This window comes from Grampus griseus (assembly GCF_964374135.1).
Source record: "Grampus griseus genome assembly, chromosome: 5".
Classification (NCBI taxonomy): Eukaryota; Metazoa; Chordata; class Mammalia; order Artiodactyla; family Delphinidae; genus Grampus; species Grampus griseus.
In genome coordinates, this window is record NC_138998.1 from 47,831,631 (window position 1) to 47,859,204 (window position 27,574).

General features: G+C 37.2%; 2 protein-coding genes across 7 annotated transcripts in view; one reads left to right on the forward strand and one right to left on the reverse strand.

Annotated features, from left to right (window-relative positions):
• The window catches only part of GPR160 (G protein-coupled receptor 160), a 31,388-nt gene extending 13,502 nt beyond the window's left edge, over positions 1-17,886 (forward strand). For all 5 annotated transcript variants that reach the window (XM_082655427.1, XM_082655425.1, XM_082655424.1 and 2 more), the window contains exons 2-3: positions 10,819-10,931; positions 15,924-17,886. In XM_082655427.1, the coding sequence (XP_082511553.1) occupies positions 15,993-17,009 (1,017 nt within the window). In that variant the 5' untranslated portion in view covers positions 10,819-10,931; positions 15,924-15,992 and the 3' untranslated portion in view covers positions 17,010-17,886. The remainder of the gene's footprint in view (positions 1-10,818; positions 10,932-15,923) is intronic.
• Positions 17,887-18,659: 773 nt separating this feature from the next.
• The window catches only part of PHC3 (polyhomeotic homolog 3), an 85,350-nt gene continuing 76,435 nt past the window's right edge, over positions 18,660-27,574 (reverse strand). For both annotated transcript variants that reach the window (XM_082655199.1, XM_082655198.1), the window contains one exon: positions 18,660-27,550. In XM_082655199.1, coding sequence (XP_082511325.1) covers positions 27,396-27,550 — 155 coding nt within the window. In that variant the 3' untranslated portion in view covers positions 18,660-27,395. The remainder of the gene's footprint in view (positions 27,551-27,574) is intronic.

Sequence of the window (27,574 nt, forward strand, 5' to 3'; positions counted from 1 at the left end):
CCAAAACTTCTCTTAATCTCTGAAACTTCTGCTGTTCGTCTCATGCCTAAAAAAATCAGTATGAAAATAACAGAACTGTACACAATGAGATTTTGACCTTAAAAGGTCTTACTTCCTACTTTCTGAGCTTGGGAGACCTAACTTATGGATATGACAAAGTCCTTCCATTTAAGTGTCCAGTAATATTTCTCAAAAAAGAAATTCTCAAAAAAATCTGTATACTTGTTGCCTATGTCCCAATTCTTCATTGACCTGAAAATCCTGGGGGACTAAGAAGTCTATGGTCCTTGGTCTAAACACTGGAGAAATCAATGACTTAAAAGGAATTTCAGATGATTTGGGGTGGAGCTATCACCCTCCCAGACTTCAGACTATACTACAAAGTTACAGTAATCAAAACAGCATGGTACTGGCACAAAAACAGACACATAGATTAGTGGAACAGAATAGAAAGCCCAGAAATAAACCCACACACCTATGGTCAATTAATCTATGACAAAGTAGGCAAGAATATACAATGGAGAAAAGACAGTCTCTTCAATAAGTGGTGCTGGGAAAACTGGACAGCTACATGTAAAACAATGAGATTAGAATATTTCCTCTCACCATATACAAAAGTAAACTTAAAATGGATTAAAGACCTAAATGTAAGACCTGAAACCGTAAAACTCCTAGAAGAGAACATTGGCAGAACATTCTTTGATATAAACTGTAGAAATACTTTTTTTGGACCTGTCTCCTAAGGCAAAGGGATAAAAGCAGAAATAAACAAATGGGGCCTAATTAAACCTAAAAACTTTTGCACAGCAAAGGAAACCATCCACAAAACAAAAAGACAACTTACTGAATGGGAGAAAGTATTTGCAAATGATATGGCTGACAAGGGGTTAATATCCAAAATAAAGAGCTCATACAACTTAATATCCAAAAACAAACAATCAAACCCAATCAAAAATGGGCAGAACACTTGAATAGAAATTTTTCCAAAGAAGACATACAGATGGCTCAACATCACTAATTTTTACAGAAATGCAAATCAAAACCACAATGAGATATCACCTCACACCTGGCAGAATGGCTATCGTCAAAAAGAACACAAATAACAAATGTTGGCAAGGGTGTGGAGAAAAGGGAACCCTTGTACACTTTTGGTGGGAATGTAAATTGGTGCCACCACTATGGAGAAAAGTATGGAGGTTCCTCAAAAAACTAAAAGTAGAACTACCATATGATCCAGCATTTCCACTCCTGGGTTTATATCTGAAAAAAACCAAAAACATGAATTCAAAAAGATACATGCAACCCAGTGTTCATAGCAGCACTATTTACAATAGCCAAGATATGGAAGCAACCCAAGTATCCATCAGCAGATGAACGGATAAAGAAGATATGGTCTATGTATACAATGGAATATTACTCAGCCATATAAAAGAATGAAATTCTGCCATTTGTAGCAATGTGGATGGACCTAGTGAAATAAGGTGCTTAGTGAAACGTCAGAGAAAGACAAATACTATATGATATGATGTATATGTGGAATCTAAAAAATAAAACGAACAAATGTATACACCAAAACAGAAACATATTCACAGATTAAAAAAACAAACTAGTGGTTACCAGTAGGGAGAGGGAAGGAGGGAGGGGCAAGATAGGGGTATGGGATTAAGAGACACAAACTACTATGTATAAAATAGATAAGCAACAAGGATATATTGATAGCACTGGGAATTATAGCCATTGTCTTGTAATAACTTTTAATGGAGAATAATCTAAAAATACTGAATCACTGTGCCATACACCTGAAACCAATATAATATTGTAAATCAACGATAATAAAAATAATGAAATTAATCAATATAAGGAGATGTGTATGTTATATTTTCTGAATCCTGAGAGAATGGAAAAAACAGGTGGGTGTTTATGGTAGTAGTGTAAGCTGGCATAGGTCTGGGATGCTGTTGTCGATGACTTATAGGACAGCTTGACCCTGGTTGATTGGGGAGGCTATCCCAGGTTGTGTGAAGTTGAAAAAAGGATCTCCCTTAGGTGATTGGCCTGGTTCACTTTCTCAGCAATGACCGACAGACCCATAGTTTTAGAAACTATGGACAACTGAACTTGAGCAGTGTCGTCATCTCTTTGATTGTTGAGTCATCCCAGGAGCCATGTTCAGTAGCTTGGGACTGCCAGTGAGGTCTCATTGAGCAGGGGTTTCTGATTGGTACTTTCCAGATCACTGTATGCTTAAACCCCTTCCTTTGCTTGAGAGCAGGACTAAAGTTGATGATAATCATTGAGAACTAGGAAGCAGTCTCTAGTTCAAATGTCCTTTGAGGACTAAACCTCTATAAACATGTTTACTAAGCAGTTGTCCCATATGTATTTGGACATTTCTGGTGGTGGTGCAAACACTAGCTCCCAAACTAACATGTCCTCCTTTTGAAGAATTCCCAATCTGGTAACCCTTTAACTATTACTCTTGTGAATCCCTTTCCCCTATGTGTTGACTTCTTTAGGTATATTCCTATTTATTGCTATCTTTCTTAAAATTTGGTGGCAAAAGCAATTAATACAAGGTATGGAACTCCCTTCTCCTTAATTCTGAACACTGTACTTGTATTAATTTGTGTGTTCACACCAAAATGATGAAGAGATGAATATATATGTGTGGAATTTGCAATAAATAAGACACAGTCACACTGTGAGGGAGGGATATGTGAAAATATACATCACCAGAATATTAATTTATAAGCGAACCTAGGGCATTGGGTAAAAATTAATGACAGCTGTATGGAAAACCAAATCTCATCAATGTAACCTAATTTTTTCAAGAACATAGTAAGGATCTGGAGGAAACAGGGCACATATGTCTTGACTTTCTCATGCTGTTGATTTAATTATGAATAACATAATCAGCAACAACCCAGGGAAACATAGTTTAGCTTATATGATACCAGTCAGATGGTGGGAAGGTCAGAGACATCAAGGATATGGTGCTGGTGCAGGATAGCGCTTACCAGTTAACCCTTCAGAGGTCAGTCTGGGACCCAGTCCCATTAAATAAACTTTATGACTACTGATGTATTGTGTATATATTGGTGTGCCAGAATACTGGAAACAGAAGTCAAAATAACCTGGATAAATTAGGTACTTAACAAACTGGACAATGTCAAATGAAGGCTAATTTTGTAAGCAGGAAGTTCAGATTGGAGAATGATTGGCTCTGTGCCTAGTCTGGCAGAACAAGCCCCTGGGCCGTGATGAATCACAAGGTAGTGGAGCCATCAATGACTATTATACGAGTATGTGCACAGTACCACATCTCGTAAGTCAGTGCTCTGGCTAAGGATACTTTTAGGAGGCTGAGAAGTAGGCAAAACATACAGTGAAGGCTTACAGTGGATAAAAATTTTGAAATAGAAGCAGAAACATAAATGCAGCAAGATGGGAGGGATATGAAAAAGAAGCAATTAGAAGTATTTTGTATTAAGTAGGATAGGCTAAAATGCTGTAAAAATAGGTAAAAAATACAGTGGCTCAAATTCAGTACAAGTTTATTGCTGTCATATAACAGTCCTGGGCGGATATTTCAGGTCATTGGGGGTCCCTCTATATTCAGGGACCCGGCTGATGGTAGCCCGGCTGCCTTCACCATGTGTCCTGCAGAGTTGCTCTGGTTGCCCGTAGGAAGGCGGAATGAGCTTTGCCCAGAAAGGGCTACTATCATGTCTGCTCACATCCCATTGGCTAGAAGTCAGTCATGTGACCATACCTCACTGCAAGGGAGACTGGGAAATATAGGTCCCCTGTGGGCTTCAGGAAGAGAAGAGAGCACAGGTTTTGAAAACCACTAACCGTTTCTGCCATACCTCTAAGAAACAGCAGTTGACAACAGATTTCTCATTAACAATAACATTTAGAATACAAAAGAGTACATACCTTCAACTTAGAATTTAATACTAGTTAAACCATCATTCAAGAATGGTCAGCAGTCCCTATGGAGGAGAATTTGGCAATATATGGCTATGTAAAGATGGAGGCAGAGACAGGTGTTATGCTGTCACAAGCCAAGGAATGCCAGGAGCCTCCAGAAGCTGGAAAAAGCAAGGAAGGATGCTCCTCTAGAGCCTTCAAAGGGAGCATGGCTCTGTTGAGACCTTGATTTCAGATTTCTGGGCTCCAGAACTGTGAGAAAATTAATTTCTTTTCTTTTGACTACCCGGTGGTAATTTGTTATGGCAGCCCTAGGGAACTAATACATCTACCTAGGACCACAACGATTTTCTCCTGTTTTCTTCTAAAAATTTCAGTTTCACTTTTACATTTAGCCTTATGATCCATTTTGAGTTTACTTTGTGTATGATGTGAGGTAAGGGTTAAGGTTAATTTTTCCCATATGGATATATGGTTTCCAGCACCATTTTTAGAAAAGACTATCCTTTCCCCCATTAATTACCTTGTACTTTTGTTGAGAATCAATTGACCATAAATATGTGGGTCTACTTCTGGATTCTCTTCTGTTTGATTTATAGGACTATCCTTATGCTAATACCCCCTCTTTATTTCTATACCTTTATAGCAAGTCTTAAAATCAGGTAGTGTAAGTTCACCAACTTTGTTGCTCTTAAAAATTATTTTGGCTCTGCTGGGTTCTTTACATTTCCATATAAATTGTACAATCAGCTTGCCAATTTCAACAAAAAAACTGGCCGAGTCTTAACAATCCATCATATATGTCTCCATGGATTTAGATCTTCTTTAATTTCTGTTTTATTAAATATTTTATTTATTTATTTGTAAGTGTAAAGGATTTTTTTTAAATTGTATAAAACAGGCAAAATTATTTAGGTCAATACATTCTGAAGGAATTTCACATGTTCTGATTCCTTCCACTGCCAGTCACTTAGTTCCTCCAAGGTTTGAGTCATAATCTTCAAGATAAGATAGCCCTTTCAAAAAGAACTTCTGCTCAGTCCACATTTGTCATGTCAGTCAGTCCACAATTCTTCTAGGTCACCTTCTTTGATCTCCCATAGAATATGGACACACTTTAAAAATTCCCCAACTGTAATTTTTGGGATCCAATTTCCTCAAGCAATTTACTTTAGGACCATGTTTAGGGTCAGAGGAGACGGCTCTGACTGGTTCTGAATTTTAGACACCCTCTAAACATGCATTAAGTTGAAATCAGATTACTCCTATGCTATCACACCCTAGAACAGTACATATCATTGGGCTATGCCACTACCTTTTTTTTTTTTTTAACATCTTTATTGGAGTATAATTGCTTTACAATGGTGTGTTAGTTTCTGCTGTATAACAAAGTGAATCAGCTATACATATACGTATATCCCCATTTCTCTTGCCTCTCCCTCCCACCCTCCCTATCCCACCCCTCTAGGTGGACACAAAGCACCAAGCTGATCTCCCTGTGCCATGCGGCTGCTTCCCACTAGCTATCTTACATTTAGTAGTGTATATATGTCCATGCCACTCTCACTTTGTCCCAGCTTACCCTTCTGCCTCTCCGTGTCCTCAAGTCCATTCTCTACATCTGCGTGTTTATTCCTGTCCTGCCCCTAGTTCTTCAGAACCTTTTTTTTTTCCCTTTTAGATTCCATATATATGTGTTAACATATGGTATTTGTTTTTCTCTTTCTGACTTACTTCACTCTGTATGACAGACTCTGGGTCCATCTACCTCACTACAAATAACTCAATTTTGTTTCTCTTTATGGCTGAGTAATATTCCATTGTATATATGTGCCACATCTTCCTTATCCATTCATCTGTTGATGGGACACTTAGGTTGCTTCCATGTCCTGGCTATTGTAAATAGTACTGCAATGAACATTGTGGTACATGACTCTTTCTGAATTATGGTTTTCTCAGGGTATATGCCTGGTAGTGGGATTGCTGGGTCGTATGGTAGTTCTATTTTTAGTTTTTTAAGGAACCTCCATACTGTTCTCCACAGTGGCTGTATCAATTTACATTCCCACCAACAGTGTAGGAGGATTCCCATTTCTCCACACCCTCTCCAGCATTTATTGTTTGTAGATTTTTTGACGATGGCCATTGTGACCGGTGTGAGGTGATACCTCACTGTAGTTTTGATTTGTATTTCTCTAATGATTAGTGATATTGAGCATCCTTTCATGTGTTTGTTAGCAATCTGTGTATCTTCTTTGGAGAAATGTCTATTTAGGTCTTCTGCCCAGTTTTGGACTGGGTTGTTTGCTTTTTTGATATTGAGCTGCATGAGCTGCTTGTATATTTTGGAGATTAATCCTTTCTCAGTTGCTTCGTTTGCAAATATTTTCTCCCATTCTGAGGGTTGTCTTTTCATCTTGTTTATGGTTTCCTTTGCTGTGCAAAAGCTTTTAGGTTTCATTAGGTCCCATTTGTTTATTTTTGTTTTTATTTCCATTTCTCTAGGAGGTGGGTCAAAAAGGATCTTGCTGTGATTTATGTCATAGAGTGTTCTGCCTGTTTTCCTCTAAGAGTTTTATAGTGTCTGGCCTTACATTTAGGTCTTTAATCCATTTTGAGTTTATTTTTGTGTATGGTGTTAGGGAGTTTTCCAATTTCATTCTTTTACATGTAGTTGTCCAGTTTTCCCAGCACCATTTATCGAAGAGGCTATCTTTTCTCCATTGTATATTCTTGCCTCCTTTATCAAAGATAAGGTGACCATAGGTGCATGGGTTTATCTCTGGGCTTTCTAGCCTGTTCCATTGATCTATATTTCTGTTTTTGTGCCAGTACCATACTGTCTTGATTACTGTAGCTTTGTAGTATAGTCTGAAGTCAGGGAGCCTGATTCCTCCAGGTTTGTTTTTCTTTCTTAAGATTGCTTTGGCTATTCAGCGTCTTTTGTGTTTCCATACAAATTGTGAAATTTTTTGTTCTAGTTCTGTGAAAAATGCCATCGGTAGTTTGATAGGGATTGCATTGAATCTGTAGATTCCTCTGGGTAGTATAGTCTTTTTCACAATGTTGATTCTTCCCATCCAAGAACATGGTATATCTCTCTATCTGTTTGTATCATCTTTAATTTCTTTCATCAGTGTCTTATAGTTTTCTACATACAGGTCTTTTGTCTCCTTAGGTAGGTTTATTCCTAGGTATTTTATTCTTTTTGTTGCAATGGTAAATGGGAGTGTTTCCTTTATGCCAGTACCTTTTTCAAGTCCAGACACTGTGTTCTCAAGATACAAGCCTTAAAAAAGAAGCCATCTTTGTTTCATGTCAACATTAAAATTAGAGTACTAAATCAGTATAGCTGATAATTTCCCTTATATCTTATGCTTTTAAATTATCAATTTTATAGTCCTGGAAGCAACCTTTATGTTTGTAAATACCCCCATCACTTGAACCTGTTTTAAGTATCATGTTCCTTCTTCTGTATCAAAACTCATACTGAAGAATGAGCTCTGGGTTACAAAGGAGGATTTATTTTTGCATCTGTCTGTTAAGTCTTTGTCCACGAATTACACAAAAGCAAACACAAGTACCATTTCTGCAATGTTTAAAATATTCAGAATACTGTGCTTGCCTGTGCTTTGGCAAATTTATTCCTAAATGTTCCATAGTTTTGATGCTATGGCAAATGTTATTTCATTTTCCAATTATTTATCACTGGTATATAGAAATACAATTTTTAAAAAATTAACCCGCAACCTTGCTAAATTCACTTGTTACCTTTTGTAGCTCTTGTTTCAGACTTTCTAAGTACATGATCATGTCACCCATGATTAAAGACAGCTTTACTTCTTTCTTTACAGACTACATGCCTTTTATTTCTTGTTAATGACTTACCGCACTGGCTAGGACCTCTAATAAAATGTTGAGGAGGGTTGTAGGGTGGACATCCTTGCATTGTTCCTGATTTTAGGAGGAAAAAGCCCACTCTTTCATCATTTGAACTTAGATGTGGGTTTTTCATAGATGCTTTTTATCTGGTTGGGAAGTTCCCTTCTATTATTTGTTTTCATGAGAGTTTTTATCATGTTGGATTTTGTTAAATGCTTTTTCTACATCTGTTCAGATGATCATATAGTTTTTCTCCTTTATTCTGTTAACACGATGAAGTACATCGATTTTCTAATGTTAAACCAAGATTGCATAAACTGTGGTGTATTAGATTATATTATTATTTTCATATATTAATGAATTTAATTTTTTCATTAAGGATTTTTGCCTCTATATTCTTAAGGAATGATGCTTTGTAATTTAGTTTTCTTGAAATGTCTTTGGTTTTGTTATAAGGGTAATTCTGGTCTTGTAAAATGAGTTGGAATGTGTTTCTCTCTTCTGTTCTCTTTAAGCTTGGTATTTCTTCCTTAAATGTTGGGCAGAATACATCAGTGAAGACATCTGAGCCTAGAATTTTCTTTGTGGGAAGGTTTTTAAGTACAAAATCAGTTTCTTTAATAGGGATATTTTTGTTTGCGTTTTGGTAGTCCATGTCTTTCCAGAAATGTGTGTGTCATCACAGTTGTCTCATTTATTGGAATAAAATTATTCTTTTAAAAAAATATTTATTTTTGGCTGCATTGGGTCTTTGTTGCTGTGGGCGGGCTTTCTCTAGGTGGAGCGAGCAGGGGCTTCTCATTGCAGTGGCTTCTCTTGTTGCAGAGCACGGGCTGTAACAGGCGCACGGGCTTCAGTAGTTGTGGCATGGGGGCTCAGTAGTTGTGGCATGGGGGCTCAGTAATTGTGGCTCACGGGCTCTAGAGTGCAGGCTCAGTAGTTGTGGTGCACGGGCTTAGTTGCTCCACGGCATGTGGGATCTTCCCAGACCAGGGCTCGAACCCATGTCCCCTGCATTGGCAGGCGGATTCTTAACCACTGCACCACCAGGGAAGTCCCGGAATAAAATTATTCTTAATAGTCCCCTATTATCTTTTTAATGTTTATAGGATCTGTGCTGAGGTCCTCTCTCTCCTAATTTTGGTAAGTTCTTTCTCAGTTTGGTTGGAGGTTTACAATTTTATTGGTTTTTAGAAAGAAGCAGCTTTTGGTTCATTGTGTTTTTTTGTTATTTTTGTTTGTTTTTAAAATTTCATTGTTTTCTGTTCTTTAGCTTACTTCCTTTAGCTTACTTTAGGGTTTAATTTACTCTTCTTTTTCTTTTTGGCCGCACCACGCAGCTTGTGGGATCTTAGTTCCCTGACAGGTATTGAACCCGGGCCCTCAGCAGTGAAAGCGTGGAGTCATAACCACTGGACTGTGAGGGAATTCCCTTACTCTTCTTTTTCTTAAGGCGGAAATTCAGGTCACTGAATCAAGACCTTATTTTCCAATACAGGCAAATATAAGAATCTCAGAACGATACAGTCAAGAGCAATTAATGTAGTGGAAATTAAAACTGAATTTTGCTTTTGCTGGTTTTCTTATATTTGCTTTGCTGCTTTTCAAAGTTCTTTTTTCTACTGTAGATTTATAAATTCTGATAATATAAATAATACATGCTAATTCTTAAAGAAATGTTCAGGGTACAGAGAATTATAAGGAATTTTATGCATCAGGATAGGCCGTAACATATAATCACAAAACCCTTCCAGCTTGATACAACAAACTTTATTTCTTGCTTACACTGTACATCCATTCTGAATCACCTGGGGTTTTGCTCCACTGCTCCACACAGTCACTCAAGGACCCAGATTGACAGAGGTCCCACTGTCTTGAGCTGTACTGTCTGGAACACATCCTGTTTATTCCGTGTGGCAGGGGAAGAGAACACTGAAGGGGCTCTCATGGGATCCTTTGGGTGCCAGTAATCTGCACAGTCACTCTTATTTGGAAAGCTCTTTCATATACATAAATTGGATCCCTTTCTACATTTCCAGTTGTGAGTTGAGCCATAATTGTGTCTTACTGAAGAGCTTTGAAATGAAACCTGAGGTTGAACTTCAAGCTTCAACGCTTAGCGGTCACACATCCTAGGGAAATGAGCTTGTTAACCCCCGAGCATTTCCTCATGCAAAAAAATAATATCTACCCTTCATGATTGTTGTAAGGATTAGATAAAAGGCACATAAAATCCCTGGACAAGGCTCAATACATTATTTCTCCCAGAGGCTTTCTTCACTTGTGAGGCTCAGCAAATACAGCTACAGTGCTAATCCCATTTTCTGTGTAATAGTTGACCAGAACGTTAACTGTGCTCATCTTCCCATCCTATTGTTTAATGCAGATGGTTTTGCTAGGAAACTTTTCTGTGATTGCATAACACAACTATTTGATTGTAATTATGCTATGAAGTTACATACCTCTTTTTTACTCTCAAACTCTCATGAATGTACAGTGGATTTTCCAAAAGCTACATGTGTGATATCACAGCTGATTTTATAGATGAGAATCCAGCTGTCTGCCGTTGAGCCAGATACTACAGTAATTTGTGAAATGTGAAACAGTGCCACTCTGCTCACTCCATTTTTTTGTTTGGGAAAACAGAGTAATTTTTCACTTTAAAAAATGTTACTCACGTTAACATGCACCAAGTGTCAAAAGGTCCTGAAATGAAAGTTTGAGAGCTGCTAGTTTAGACTCTGAACCTGTGGGTGAAAACTGCAATGTAGGCAGTATTTCTACAAACGGATACCATGTTATCTGCACCCATATCTCAGGGTCTTTGGTGACTTTTAATCTAAGTATCCCTTTCCTTCCTTTTGCTGAAAAAAGAAGTTACTTGCCGTAATCCTACAAATAGTTACAGTTTCTCTAAGCAGAGATCTGGAGGCAGTTACAGTGAATTCCAGTTATTTAGGTGGCTATTAATGACGGTTATTTTATTTTCTATCTTTCACACAGAGCTTATTCACATGGCATTTTGGTATGCCAGGAACCAGAAGTGATACTTAAAGGCAGTAAAACTGAAGTAAAATAGGAAGATCAGCTAAGAAAGACCTACTGGAGAAAGCAAAGTAAGTGTGGTGTGTTAAGAATTAATTGGGTTATAAGTGGAAAAGCAGAGACTGGGTCAGTGAAAAGAAGTCGTCGTTTGTTTCCCTCAGGCCCTACTAATACTTCTAAACTGGCCAGATCACACAGCAAGCCCAAAGATGCCCTGAAAAGGACCTGCACATTAACTTCTTGAATTGTATATGAAGCATGACTTGATTCATAAGTAGTTTAAAACATCATGCAGGAAAAGGATCATATCTTCATAAATCTTTGCATCCCAGTAGGTTAATGTGAACATTTTTCAAGGGAAAATTGGAGGACGGGTAGCCCATCAAAGGCTTTTTGTCTTCTACAGGGAGGTTTTTTTAAAGACCAAAATAGTGGAATTTTGAATACTTTCAGTAGTTTATGGAGTAAGTAGGGTTTAACATTTTCATCTAAGAAAGTTTTCATTGGTTTCCATGATTATGGTGTTCAGGAACCATTGTAAAATGACCAAAACCTCATTTTCCAACATACATTTTTCCATACAGTCCCTTTGACTGCTTTTTATTGCCTCAAGTTGCATATCTTCCCTAGGCCTTGTCTCTGAAGTTTCTTCCAGCTTTATGTTTCTCTTGCATATTCCATTTCAGATTTGTTGTCTTCTTTCTCCCCATCTTCTTCTGAAGAGGTTCTTGGTTAGTGCCTCGGTGGCTGTGGCTGACCCTCTGCCCCCGACCCGCTTCCTTGGCCCCTGGGAGACACTCAAGGTTGCTTCCCTCCTGCAGGGACAGGCCTGCTGTCCTGGCCTTCCAATCAGCTCCCCTGGGAGAGTCAGTGGTGAAATGGAAACTGAGGAAACATCCCTTGGATGTCGCTTACTTAAGTACGATTCCTTAGCTTTAATTTTGGATAGAACTGTAAAGGGTACAGTCATTTTATACTGATAATCCTTTCTTTTATCTTAAACATGCTTTTTTTGTTTTGTTTTGTTTTGTTTTTCCGGTACGCGGGCCTCTCACTGCTGTGGCCTCTCCCGTTGCGGAGCGCAGGCTCCGGACGCGCAGGCTCAGCGGCCATGGCTCACGGGCCCAGCCGCTCCGTGGCATGTGGGATCTTCCCGGACCGGGGCACGAACCCGTGTCCCCTGCATCGGCAGGCGGACTCTCAACCACTGCACCACCAAGGAAGCCCTAAACATGCTTTTTTAATAAGTGGGTCTTTATAAATATGAACCCACATCGTTTCCCTTCCCCACCCCCATTCTGAACCAACATTTGCTATTTAAAACTAAGCCTGTTTTTTTTCTTGGCACAAGGATTTCATATGGTCTTAACCATTCCACCCAGGTTTCCTTATCCAAGGCCAGTAGTGTTTGTCAAGGTGGCAGCCATGATTCTGTGCCCCTGTATATCAAATCTGGAATGGAACTTTTTCTGAGAGGGAAAAGTTAAACTATATAGTATATTTGAGTATAGGAAAAAAATTGAGCGTACAAAAGAACTTGTTTCATTTGTTCTTTTATAACCTATAGTTATGAAAATAGGTATTGGATGCTTTTTTATAACTCTTTACATGTGTGTGTAAATAGATACATTATTTGTGTGTCTTAATAACTTAGCTAATGACAAGGTACATTGATGGCCATGAGAATATGTTAAAGAAAAAATTATTTATGATCCTTGTTAAAGAACAATGAGGCAGACTTTATTCAAGATGACTGCAATAGGTGTGGGGACCACAATAATGGGATTTTGCAGTTGGGGTTGGGGGGGTATAGAGACTAGACTCAACTCCAAGTACAACAAGGAAAAGGGGGAATTTATACCCAAGGAGGAAGGTGGGGGTCAGGTCAGTGAATGGACTGTTACCAAGGAAACATCAGGGGTTACGAGGGGATTCTGGTGAAACTGACCTACCAGAATTCTTGCTGAAGGCAGGTCAAGGTGATTAGACATCAGCTAAACTAAAGGATGATGGGGATGAGGAACCTGGTCAGATATTAAGAGAGATCAGATATTGAGAGTGAGAGATCCTGCCTAAACCGACTTAGCAATATTCTTGCTAAAACTGGACAATGAAAAGACAAATACAGAAGCTCAAAAGTTGGCCTAGTTGAAGAGAGTTGAATTCTCTTCTCAACTAGGAGAGACTCTTTGTCAACTTAGGGTTCATTCTGTCAACAGAACTGGTGGCCCTCTCCCTCTCTTTTCTTTACCCTCAGACAGTATCCTCACTACTTCCTTGAAATTAATCATCAGTTACCTGTAGGCAAATTGTTTTTTTTACTTTTCAGACTTGATACTCCCTTACTTTTTTTTCTGTAAAGTTTGAGAAAATCAGAAAAACCTATAATACTACCATATTAATAACCTGATATGTATCTTTTCAGTCTCTTTCTATACATGTATAATATCTGTAAAAAATTAGATGACATGTTGCTGCATAATTTTTTATCCTGCATTTCACTTAAGTAAACATACTGTGGAAATTTATCATGGTATTTTTTTTTTTAACATGTAACAAAACCACAAGGCATAACAACATTTAATAAGTATAGAAAAGGTAGAGTGAAAACTAAGTCTTCCTATCCCGAGAAACTTTTTTTTTTTTTTTAATAAATTTATTTATTTATTTTTGGCTGTGTTGGGTCTTCGTTTCTGTGCGAGGGCTTTCTCTAGTTGTGGCAAGCGGGGGCCACTTGTCATCGCGGTGCACGGGCCTCTCACTGTTGCGGCCTCTCTTGTTGCGGAGCACAGGCTCCAGACGCGCAGGCTCAGTAGTTGTGGCTCACAGGCCCAGTTGCTCCGCGGCATGTGGGATCCTCCCAGACCAGGGCTTGAACCCGTATCCCCTGCATTGGCAGGCAGCTTCTCAACCACTGTGCCACCAGGGAAGCCCCCGAGAAACATTTTTAATGGCTGCATAATAGTACATCGTAAGGATGTATCACTTTATTTTTACTTTAATTTTTTAAATTTTTGGCTGTGTTGGGTCTTTGTTGTTGTGTGCGGGCTCCTCACTGTGGTGGCTTCTCGTTGTGGAGCATCAGCTTCAGTAGTTGTGGCACATGGGCTCAGTAGTTGTGGCTCACGGGCTCTAGAGCGCAGGCTCAGTAGCTGTGGCCCACGGGCTTAGTTGCTCCGCGGCATGTGGGATCTTCCCGGACCAGGGCTCAAACCCGTGTCTCCTGCATTGGCAGGCGGATTCTTAACCACTGCGCCACCAGGGAAGCCCCAAGGATGTATCACTTTTTTTTTTTTTTTTTTTGCGGTACGCGGGCCTCTCACTGTTGTGGCCTCTCCCATTGCGGAGCACAGGCTCCGGACGCGCAGGCTCAGCGGCCATGGCTCACGGGCCCAGCCGCTCCGCGGCATGTGGGATCTTCCCGGACCGGGGCACGAACCCGTGTCCCCTGCATCGGCAGGCGGACTCTCAACCACTGCACCACCAGGGAAGCCCAGGATGTATCACTTTTAATGCATCCCTAATTGTTGACATTCATGGGTAGGTTTTTTGTTATTATTTGGGTTTTGTTTTGCTGTTATAAACACGGTTGAACAGTCCTGCAGAAACAACTTAGGGTTAACTGTGTTTTGTTTTTTTTTTTAAGGCTAAATTTGTGTGGGATTTTCTTTTTTTTAAGGCTAAATTTCTTGAATTTCCTTCCTTTTCTTCCATCCTTTCCTGCTTTCTTTCTCTTTGAACTTTCCCTTTCATCATCTTTTTCCTGCTTTGAATGCATTTATCACTCAAGCTCAGCTCCTGTTCGTTTGCCCTTACCTAGCAATTCTTAACGTTCTCAGGTATCCCTACTGCCTCCCTGTATTCTTTCATCTCTCCAGATGCTACACCTGATGAATCTTTTTCCTCAACCAATATTTTCATGATTTTCAGCTGAACCGTCTGTTTTATATCTTTGAGCTTCAGAGATTTATTTGAATGATGATCCTGCAGCTAAAAAGATCTGAAACCAGATATACTAAAGGGGCCTCATAAGCATTATCTAAATTTCACGGACAGAAAGACAAAACCGGGTAATGTCTGGTGTCAGAGTGGGACTGAGTCAACAGCTATCAGTGGATTGTTCTGAGTATTCCTATCAGGCTGCTATTTGAAGCCTATGTGTATATATATATATATTATATTATAGATATTATATATAATATATTATCTATAATATATATATTATAATCTATAATATATTATATATATATATTTTTTTGTATTTTCTTGGAATGTATTTTATTTCTAGAAGTCAAACTTGCTAAATGTTTTTTTCCCAAAGGAGAAAATTCAAACCATCAATGTGATATCTTATTCACAACACAGTTAATAGTAGAATGATCTCATGATTATGTCATGACTTAATGCAGGAACCTTCCAGATTTTTGGAAAGAAGGACCTCAGTTTTTATTTCCAAGGAACTATTCTCTTTCTAGGAGAGTAAAGGAGTGAAAATCAGGTATCCTAGATCCTCTTTCTAGTGCTACACAGAGTTTCTATGCCTTTTTTCTGAATTATTCCCAGCTCTTCAGTTATAAAATTGGATGACATAAAACATGGCTTGTTTTTACAGTAGATGTATTTCTAAGAGTGTTTCAGTCATTTTTTAAAATTAATTTTTATTGGAGTATAGTTGCTTTATAATGTTGTGTTAGTTTCTGCTGTACAGCAAAGTGAATCAGCTATATGAAGGCTGTATTTTGGCTCTGGTAGATAAAAGTGTTTTTCTACCTTTTTTCAACAAGTTATTAAAACCTGTGCTTCTGTAGAAGTTAGTAATTTATATAAAACAGTTTGGTTATAGATCTGAGAGCTCTGGACCATCTGGGTCTCAAAGAATGACGAGAGTATACACATTAATTATTCTTGATCATATTCTGTATTCTAAGTATAAGAAATATGTTTATTTGGGGAAATGATTGGATTAAAATAGATTTTTGAGATGAGGTGCTTGCTTTGTAAAGTTTTAAAACAGTGATAGCATCAAGATAACATCAAGGTTTTCTTTTCACTTTTCTTTGCAGGGATGGAAAATAAAGTGAAGCACTGTTTTATTGTAGCAGCAGGCCTTTGAAATTGAACTGAAAAAAAAAATGACTGCTCTTACTTCAGAGAACTGCTCTTTTCAGTACCAGCTACATCAAACAAATCAGCCCCTAGATGGTAACTGTCTGTTATTCTTGATTACACTTGGGAAAATATTATTAAATATCCTCACACTAGGAATGAGAAGAAAAAACACCCATCAAAATTTTATGGAATATTTTTGCATTTCACTAGCATTTACTGATCTTCTACTTTTGGTGAATATTTCCATTATATCCTATTTCAGGGATTTTGTACTTTTAGGCATTAGGTTTACTAAATACCACATCTGCCTATTTACTCAAATTATTTCTTTTACTTACGGCTTTTTGCATTATCCAGTTTTTCTGACAGCTTGTATAGATTATTACCTGAATTTCTGTAAAGCCACCAAGCTTCCATTTAAGTGTCAAAAAGTATTTTATTTCTTTGCAGTTATTTTAATTTGGAGTTCAGTCCTTACTTATGTTTTGGGAGATCCAGCTATCTACCAAAGCCTGAAGGTACAGAATGTTTATTCTTATCAGTGTCCTTTCTACATCAGCATTCAGAGTTACTGGCTGTCATTTTCCATGGTGATGATTTTATTTATGGCTTTTATAACCTCTTGGTCAGAAGTTATTACCTTGGTACAGGCTGTTAGGATAACTTCCTATATGAATGAGACTGTCCTATATTTTCCCTTTTCATCCCACTGTAGTTATACTGTGAGCTCTAAAAAAACACTCTTGCCCAAGTTGATTATCTGTTTTCTTGGTACCTGGTTACCATTTGTACTACTTCAAATAATTATCCTTTTACTTAAAGTACAGATTCCAGCGTACATCGAGATGAACATTCCGTGGTTGTACTTTGTCAATAGTTTTCTCATTGCTACAGTTTTTTGGTTTAATTGTCACAAACTTAATTTTAGAAACATGGCATTACCTGTGGATCCATTTGTCAACTGGAAATGCTGCTTCATTCCACTTACAATTCATAATCTTGAGCAGATTGAAAAGCCTATATCAGTAATAATTTGTTGACATGTTGCCATGTTAAAACTAAAACTAACAGCTACAAGAATTATAATTTTACAAATGGGAAAGAATGATGACTTGGGACATATAAAGAATGAACTGAACTGAAAGCTCTCCCCCACATCCCAAACTTTCATACCTTTTCAGAATATGTCTTTTTGGGATTGTGATATTATTGTTTTTTTTTTTTAACAAAATACTTCCAATAAGAAATATTTATACCTGTTGACCATACTGATATTTGTGTTACCCAGAAAACTACTGGATACAAACTGTTAGGTAAATCTGCGATTCACTGCCAACTTTTCAAATTTAAATAAACATTTTTATTACACTTAGAGCAAGAATATCAAGATTGTTTTCTTTAAATAATTTGGTGTAAATATTCTTTAACATAAGGGGAAAGATTAGTGCAATTTAAATTTAGCTAATTTTAGGACTTCCCTGGTGGCGCAGTGGTTAAGAATCCGCCTGCCAATGCAGGGGACACGGGTTCGAGCCCTGGTCCGGCAAGATCCTACATGCCGCGGAGCAACTAAGCCAGTGCGCCACAACTACCGAGCCTGCGCTCAAGAGCCCGCGAGCCACAACTACCGAAGCCTGCGCACCCTAGAGCCCGTGGGCTGCAACTACTGCAGCCTGTGCACTCTAGGGCCTGCGTGCCTCAACTACTGAGCCCATGTGAGGCAGCTACTTAAGCCCGCGCGCCTAGAGCCCGTGCTCCACAGCAAGAGAAGCCACCGCGATGAGAAGCCCGCGCACCGCAATGAAGAGTAGCCCCCGCTTGCCGCAGCTAGAGAGAAAGGCCACGTGCAGCAATGAAGACCCAGCACAGCCAATAAATAAATAAATTCTTTTTAAAAAATAAAGTGGTTAAAATGGTAAATGAAAAAAAAAATAAATTCATTTAACTTAAAAAAATATATCTCTGTTCTTAGTGCAAATATTCCTAAAAGAAAAGTTTTGGTTGCTCACCTTACAGAACTGGGAGTGGTGACTAGGTCTCTTCCCTGACATAACAGATCCATCTTCAGTTGTAACTTATCATCTGTCATATATTTGCATGACAACCCGTAATCACATGGGCGACGTACCATGGTGTGAAGGTAGGGTTTCTCACCCTCAGCACTACTGATGTTTTCTGTTGGATAACCCTTCGTTGGGGGAGCTGTGCTGTGTGCTGCAGCACGTTTGGCAGCATCTCTGCCTTCTATCCACTAGGTGCCAGTAGAACCTCCTTTCCCAGTCACTACAATCACAACGTCTCCGGAGACTGCCGTACTCCCCTTCAGTGGGCAAAACTGTTCCCGGTTGAGAACTACTGGAGTGAAGCAATCTAAACGGCAGAAAAATCTGAAATCACTCTGTGAGTTAAGCTACACAGATACCGTCTAATTTGTCAATGTACAAACCTACTCTACTTCTCTGTGTTACTTTCCTTCTGAATGTAGTGGCTTTCTAATTGGCCATCTGTGGAACTGAGATACTTAAGAATATATTTTACTTAATAAGTAAAGACTTACCCTCTCTGCAGATTTTAAACCTGGATAATGTATAACTATTTCAAGCCCCACTAAGCTGTTTGTTTACTTAGAAGATGCCCCGTGCCTCACAAGCTTAAAGGAAAAAAAGAAATTATTCAGTTGACCAGCCAAATGGAAGAGGCTTTTATTTGTAAAGAAATGAACTTACAACTGGTCTACAATATATTATTGTAATATAAACAATATAAATAAATGATCCTGTAGGCCCACTAACCTTCCATCCAGACCCACATGAAGCAATGTTACAACAATATTCTATGTGAAAATGTGCAGGTAACAAAGGTGCAATTACAAGCAAGTTTAAGCAGCAGAGTATAAGGTGCTTTAATTTAACAGTTAATGTTGCCATCAACAAACATTTGAAATGTTCAATTTTACTTCACTGAATACAGACACAACAAATATGAAAATCTAAAATTCATACACATGCTACTGTTAATATGAAAGTGCTTTCTCTTTTTTAAAAAAATACACCAAATGGACAATCTTTTTACATAGATCATGGTGTGCTCTCATAATGCAAAATTAACTTCATTGTCAGGTTATACATTTTAAAACTGCAGCTATAGACACCAATCTAGGACCGCTAATGCTAAGAGTGCTAAAACTATTTCATTCCCTGCAAGGAGGACTCTAGTACAATATCCAACATAAAGAATACATCTATATATAATCTTAACATTTGTTTTTTGTAAAGATAAAAAAATGTTTTCTTTCCCCTTGGTGATTCTTTGTTTATCCTGGTTGGGTCAGTGTTTGAGGTTTTAATAATATGAAAGTCCTATTTAATTAGAACAATGGGAGGAAGCAAAAGGAGGAATTAAAAAATCAGTTAACATGTGCATAAGGCATCAAAAATAAAAATTTTTTAAAGTTTATCACAATTTGCCTTTGTTAAGTCAACAGCAAAAAATGTTTTCAACAAGCAAGCAGACAAAAAGCACTAATTCAACAAAGAGGCTTGAAATGCCTGACACCAGTGTCGGTATCCATCCTGCACGCTGCTGTCTACAACTCCAACCTACACCACAAGCTCACCCCTTACTTTGAGGAGTTTTTTGGAGCTTACTTTGACTTTTTTTTTTCCTATGGAAAAAACAGAAAGACCAAGCTTTTGAATGAGGTGACTGGGAATCTAGTTAAATGTCTTAGAAATTAGATGTCCAAAATTATACCATCTTTGCACACTCCCACTGATTTTTTAAAAATTTAGAATACACATACAAAAAGTATTTATGTAATAGATATTTTAACAGCAAAAATATTTGAAAAATTACGTAAGTTAAAATATTTTAAAAGTTTTAACCAGTACCATGGAAAAATTTTTTTAAACCCAGACTATCTGGTCACTTGGATGTTAGTGTTCCTGTTTACAAACACTTTATTATAGATTCTAGTCTAACACGTATTTGGACATTTTCCTGCTTTAAAAAGCTGTGACTATGATACATAAAAGATCTTTTTAATGTATTTTCATTTTGTATCTTTATGGAGAAGGTTAGTATCAAGTGATATTAATATGTAAAGTTGTGTCAACAGGAAATCACAATGTAATTCACAGAATCCTCGGGTGGTAAGGGACCTTCTTCCCAGTTAATCAATTCTCCCATTCTATATTTACTCCCCAAATACTTGTAAATTCAAGCTCCAAGCACAAAACTGTTTTACTCCTTACCGGTTCTGCATTTTAAAGGAAACCCTTTTACTATGCAATATATGAGTGCTTTCTAAAAAGTAGATATTTGTGATAACAGTAAAATTTTATGTAATCTTTCTTGCTTTAAAAAGACAAAAACAAAATAAAAACCAAACCTGTTCAGCAAGCTCTTCTGAGATTTTTCAGTTTTCAAAAGTTACTGCACTGTCAATACTGGGTGTAGTTCAAAATGTATAGTAAATCAGCACCAGCTTCTTTGTATTGTTCTGTCACACACCCTGCATATAGCAACACCTCTGGAATAGATTCAAGTGTCAAAATAATTCTGAGAAATATGGGCTGTCACAACAGTTTCAAAATATAAATCCTAATATTAGGTACCTTTAATTCTGTAACCTAATCAGATATATGGATTAGTATGCAAAATGTTTTATAGGAATTATGATGTGATTCACTCAGCTCCCTTAGATATCACCTAGCCTAATCCTTTACCCAATGCATAAAAATTCCCTCTCAGTTCCAACTTTACATTCAGTACATTAAGTAATAATAATTACATCCATGTTTGTTCAAGCCACAATCAAAAATGGGGGGAAGAGAGGATTTTGTTTACTTATTACTAGTTCCTTAAGTATACCACACACTGCACAGTAAATGTTCAAATGGTTTGCTAAATGAATGGATAAATGAATGAATGACAATGTTCTGATGTATTCATATGTTCAGTGGTTTAGCAAGAGGTGTTTAGAAAAACGTCCTCATTTGCTCATCTGTGTGAATTCTCTACCTTAATCCTTAGGAGAACAAAGACTGTGGGTGACCCAGGAAACGGATGCTTAATAAGTAATTATCTTTTAGCAAAGGCTCTTAAGTGTGAAATGAACCATTAAGAAAGGAAATTAAGAGAATTAAGATAAAAGAGAATTAAGTAGGAGCAACTTTAAAAAATACCCCATTATGTGGCCTAGAATCGTAGTTTTATACAGCTTAAAGATGATTTTAAACAAAATCAACGTTTTGAGTAGTACAGGCTCCATGCTGGATACTCAGAAGAGGAAACAGGTTAAAAGCTAAGTAATGGCCTAAGGTGTCACACAGCTAATTCACCAACTAGAAGTAAAACCCCAGTCTCCCAGCCAGTGTTTTATCTTCATTTATCATGTTAATTTAATGATTATGTGCATCTCTTATTTACTATTGAAGTAATTATTTAGTACTACCTAAAACAAAATTATGGCTTTAACATAAGCATTCTAAAAGATTTTAAGCAATGGATACATCTGGTTTGCTTGAGGCAAGACTAAAAAAGTTCCTTTTTCTAAAATATGTTGATGTTCATTTCACTACCATTCCCCACCGCTCCTATAAACCCCCAATTTTTCACCTCCATCAATTAAAGCTCCACAAAATCAAGGATTTAACACTGATAATAGTCCCTAAAGTATAACTTTCAAGTCAATAAGACGGCTACTGTCCATCCTTAAGATTACTGGAGTGAATTTAAATAGGTGGTCTAAAAGGACTTACTTTTTTTACTCTTACATTTAAAACTATACCATGTTAGCATAATAGTGCTTTAAATTTATATAGATTTTTTTCCAAATTAAAATTCATTTATTACTTCTTTTAAACAATACATTTTAAGACCTTTACACACAGGTTTTCTTTTTCTATGGATTCATACTGACGCCACCAATATCACTGAGAACAACTGTACTTTTCAAAGGCAGTAGAAAAAAATACTTTTTAAATGTACCTCTTCTCTAATGTCGGAGGTTGAAATTGTCACCTTTAAGTAAAATTAAATGTTCACAAGCTATACAAAGGGAAAAAAAATGAAACATTTGTGGAAAACATTTCCCAAAGCTCCCATGAACATGGCACTTCAGAGGTGTGTGTTCATGTGGTAGAGCAGAATGGGAGAGTTTTCATTAGAGAAGCTGAGCTTCGGATCTGAGAAGGAGGGCAGGTCTCCCTTCTCATGTACGTGTACTAAAGTGAAAGTTCAGGAAAAGCCAGACGTTTTGCTCTGGAATATGATGGTAAAAATTATATTTGTGTTAGTGCTTTACAACTTCCAAAAAAACACCTTTACCATAGTATTATTTTAAAGTAGATTAAATAAGCTCTGAAAAATAATATGTAAAACTTTATAATTTTTAAAAATTTAGGAAACTTTTTCCAAAGAAGATAATATAATTTTCAACATTTTTTTTATTGAAGAAATGGCTTATATTAGTGCTATGAGGGAAACTATATAATGATACATGTTATGAACTTCTAACAAAAGAGGAATATCTTCCCAAAGAATTTTTTTAAGATGTACAGCTTATAATAGGTTGAAATTAAATTTTAATAAGATTGCATATTTACTTTCCCTAATATTGTATTTGTGCTTATTTAATTGAATCACAATTGTTAAGATGAAATCAAATGCTCTAAACAGATTCAGAAAATACCAATATTGATGAATGTAGATTAAACAGTTCATTTCATGATCCACACTATTGTGCATCAAAGAAATAGAGGTAGGCTTGTGTTTACTGAAATCCACGCTAATAAACAGAACCCTACAGCTCTTAGTCATCCAACTCTTAGACTGAGACACAACCTAACAAAACACTATCTTAAAAATCTTAAAAATGCCTTTGTAACAATCCACAAGGTTGATTCAACTGTAGTATCTGACAATGGATACTCTCTCCTCTATATAATTCTGATAACTCAATTATAACAATCTTTGAGTTCTTGACAAATATTCTCCAACTATAATAATTGTCACCTTTTTCAGAAGTCAAAAATCACCAATTTATGTATCATTGGAACTATTAATATGCTCCTAAGGGCAGAATCTCTTGATAAAGAGAGTAAAAGAATGAGTTTGATTACAGGTAAATCTTGACATAAAAAAACCTATACTGTTTATTGCTATAACTGGGACCCAACCATTACAATTTATTATTCTGAACTACTGATGGCCATATCTATACTACACAACCTCACTCAGTTAACCATATTATCCTCTTGGGTCTGGAATGCTTTTCCCCCCGTTTGTCTCCTCCTCCACTTCCCTGTCCTTTCCCCTAGAAAACCTTCCCCAAGGCCCCGTTATAGTTACATGTCCTGCAAAGGAAACAGACTGAGCAAATATTGTACATAAATGGCCAGTTTCCACTGCCCAGAGGGTTTACGAAGACATGACTGTTAGGTATTAGAAATTCCTGCCCCAGTTACCTCCCTAAAATTAACCCGACTACAAAGTCCTCTGTAGGGATTTTCAGGCAAAGGTCTCTCTAAGAAGAAAGTTTTCACACTGTTTCCTTGGGGCTTGAGGAGGTAAGGGGAGTGAGGCTCTTTCATCCTATTAGGCAGTAATGCTCAATGCCCATTGCCCAGAGGCAGCATGAGTTCCTGCCATTCACTAAGGGTGAGGATCTTCAAACCACAAAATATAACCAGGCTGTTCTGGTGGAAAATATGTCTTTGAAATGTTTTAACAGTGTGTCCAGCCAGGGATTTCTTCCACTCCATATGGCTATGAGGATAGCATCATTCCCCATATATGTGCAATAGTTTACTCTTTCCAAGACTGTTTACACACATGCAAACATAGCCTAAGACTATACTCAATCTGTATATTGCCTCCTTACCATACTTGTGCTATGGTGGTACCAAAACCCTGCAAATGCAAATAATGGGACTTCATAACATTTAATTGAACAAGCCAGTGATATGGGGCACTCGGACAGATTTCAATCCAAGACTGGTATTTGAATAAATGTCTGACTATAATATTACACTGGATATGGGAAGATAAACTATGTCAAAAATTAAAATAAAGTCGGCTACCTACAAAAAATAATTTCTATTTGGAACTAGGTAAAACATGACTATTAACTTCAAAAGTGCAGAAGTTTGTTCAGCGCTGAAGTGGGATAAACAAAGTGCCAGTTCTCTTGTCTGCTTCTCCACCATTCTCAAGCTCCTTCACTAATACTTCCTTCCTTCTATTCCACATTCTCTATTCTGAGGGGACGGCCCTTAAACTGGGACTTTAAAAAATGTCTGTTTAGAGGATGTGCCAGCAAATTAAAAGTACCATCATGGAAAAATTACCAGCCACTTAAAAAGTGACAGCTTGTGGGACAGCACTCTTATACTGATTATATATCAAAGCTGCACAGCTGTGTCAGACACATGCCTACACAAGGCTTGATGAAAATGCACATCATGTAAGAAACAACTTTTATAAACCAGCTCTCTGTGTACTTTCTTAGGAACACATGGCTTAAAGCAAATAAAATTTCAAACTTGTAGGGATTTTCTTCCTCAATGGGAAAAGTGCATCAGTATAAAGAAGTCAGAAAATGCAAACTTAGGTAGCAAAAGTAGGAAGAACTTCCCATGTACCCTTTCTGTTGTCATTCCTTCTCCTCAATCAAAATCCTAAAACAACTAGTAATATGAAGGAAAACGAAAATGACAGCACCCTCCCCACCTATTTCATACTAAAACTGTGCTTTAAGCTCAGGAGAGAAGTGGACACCCAGTGTTATTGTCTATATCCATTATACATAACGAAATTTTGAAATTCAGATAGTTAAATCACCCAGAAAGAAACAGCTGCATCAATGGGAAAACTACTAGTTAAAAGCCAATGAGCCATTTCTAAATAAAATAACCTGAAAAAAGCAAGTATATTTTCTGGGTATGTTTTGAGTAGGGACAACAGAAGATCTGGTCTGTTCTTAAGATTATTATAAGATTTAGGATTATAAGGTGCTCTCCAATGGAAACCCCTCTTGTAAGCTTTCTCAGATACTTAACACAGTGCTACGCACAGGGGCTTTCAGTAAGTACATAATGACTGATATCAGAAGAGGGACCACAGTTCCAAGTTAATACCTTAAAGGCTATGTATAGGTAATATAGTTATGGGAGGTAATCATTATTGCCAGGGGAGTCTATCCCCAAAGAATCAATTCTGTATGAATTGTTTGTGGATCATCTGTGACAAAGTTTTAATTCCAGGGGAGACTTTCCATTGTGCCCTTCAGCCCTCATACAGTGGACCATCTCCTACTAATGCTTAACCTATACTTGTGTTCTGAAATTACAAGATGAGGGGAAAAGTCAAAGCATATGACAACTCTGTCATAATGATTAACTGCTAATAAATGAAAATTAACTGTAGAGTACCTACATTTCCTTGAAACTGTAATCCAATAATTAAAAATGTGATATACAGAAATATGTGACATAGACTACAAGCTATTGTAGGTCTGGAACATGAGCCTTACGCTATATTACATATTCTAATCCTACACATAACTATCAGTAAATGTCTTTTCTTTAAAACATTACTACACAAAAGAATCCCACAAAGCATACATTCAAACAAGAGGCATCTAAAGGTTAAAAAAATTACCCGCTGTATTTTTGTATAAAAATAATCAACATTCTCTAATGTACACAAAGCCAAAAGATAAATATCTGTGATGTCTTTAATGACATCTTTAGTCTTCTACTAGCGTAACACAATCTTTTTTAAAAGATCAGTGACAATGACTGAAACCCATGGACTCTTCCTCACTTACTGAACTTCTGCCAAATATCTGTGTATGTTCCTTCAATTATTAAAACATTTCCATTGTATGGTAAAGATAAGATAAAAAAAGATTAAAACATTTCTGATGTCCAGGACTATAAAGTTCACAGGCCTGCCACAATTTTTAGTGCCGTAATTCTAACAGAACGCTAACTGTTCAATGAAAGGTTTTGCTTTAAAATCTTTTTTCCCTAAAACGTGTACATACAAAATTAGATCCAATTATCCAAGAGAGATCAGTTGGATAAGTGCTTTGCAGGAAGCATACAAAGATTTAGTCAAGGAAAAAGGAATGTGCATTCTAGCTAGATCCAGCTTGTTCAACACTAGAAAAATCCAAAGACCAACCACATAGCCACTACAAAGTATCGCCCTGCCAGCAAAGGCTGTGCACTGGTTCATAAGGCATAATCATATTATGCCTTCATCAGTGCAGAGAGATATGAAAGAGAATTGTTATTATGACTCAATACTGAGAGGCAAAATTCTAAGTATGCTAGTTCTCATTTTACAGGCAGATTTCCCCCCTTTTTCTAGAATGCATAAAACTGGGAAAAATACTCTAGCAGAACATTAATGCTATCTGAAATACTTCCGTTGTACAATGTATTCCTTATTACATCCCTTTTTAAATTTTTTTCCTCAAAATATCCCTCTGGGTGAAAAAGAGCAACATTTATCCCTCCTATGTTACGGTTTCTCAACCTTGGCACTACTGACATTTTGGACCAGATAACTCTTTGTTGTAGAGGGCTGTCCTGTGCATTGTAGGATATTTAGCGACATCCCTGTCCACGCTTCAGATACCAACAGCAACCCCCTGCCCAACCCCTAAGCTATGACAACCAAAATGTCCCTTGACATTTTCAAATGTCCCCTGGGGAACAAAACTGACCTCTGTTGAGAACCACTGCTCTAAGAGAACAAAAACTAAGAGGAAAACTAACTTCCTCAGTCACACCAAATTCTTGGTCAAGTTTGGAAAAGAAACCAAATCTTCTAACTTCCAGATCAGTATTATTCATGCTAGAATGCAATCCTTTTTATAGACAAAGCAATTGTCTACAAGACATGTTTTTTAAAACATACAGTGATATCTCACTGCATACAATTCCAGTCACTGGACTCCAAAATTATTCCTAAATCACTCCTAAATTATATCTCTCACGACAACCCATAGAAAAATTATAGGGTAGAAAAATGTATAAGAAAACCGAATCAAAAGAGGAGAAATGTAAATCATTAAATTACTTTCAAAAGGATTTTTTATATTAATGATAAACATCACCTTTAAAAAAATTATCTAGTAAAACACTTTGAAAAATATCATGGCCCTCTATAACAAGTCTTTCAATGTTGTGTGTAACCTGTAAAATTAATTCACCAATGTTAGCTAATTATGAAAATGTATCAATATAATGAATTATTTTATCTGTAGAAGAAATGTCAGCCTTAATGCAGAGATCCCAATGTGCTTGGCTATCCATCACAGTAAGTGATAATATTGTAGGCCAATTTGAGCCTTTACCTTACAAGTTTGTTTAAGAATAAAACTGCTGTTATCTCAGAGCCTCATGATCCCGTTAAGATTCCTTCAGAGAGTTGATGCGTGCACAGATCTTTAGGGCCGGGCCTAGCTTGATATTCATTGCACTCATAAGATGGTCTTCTTTTAGCAAGAGAAGAGCCTGTCCATCAATCTCCTGTGCTCTGAACTCATCTGCAATATCCTGGCAGCCTAGAATTTGATCAGAGGAAGGAT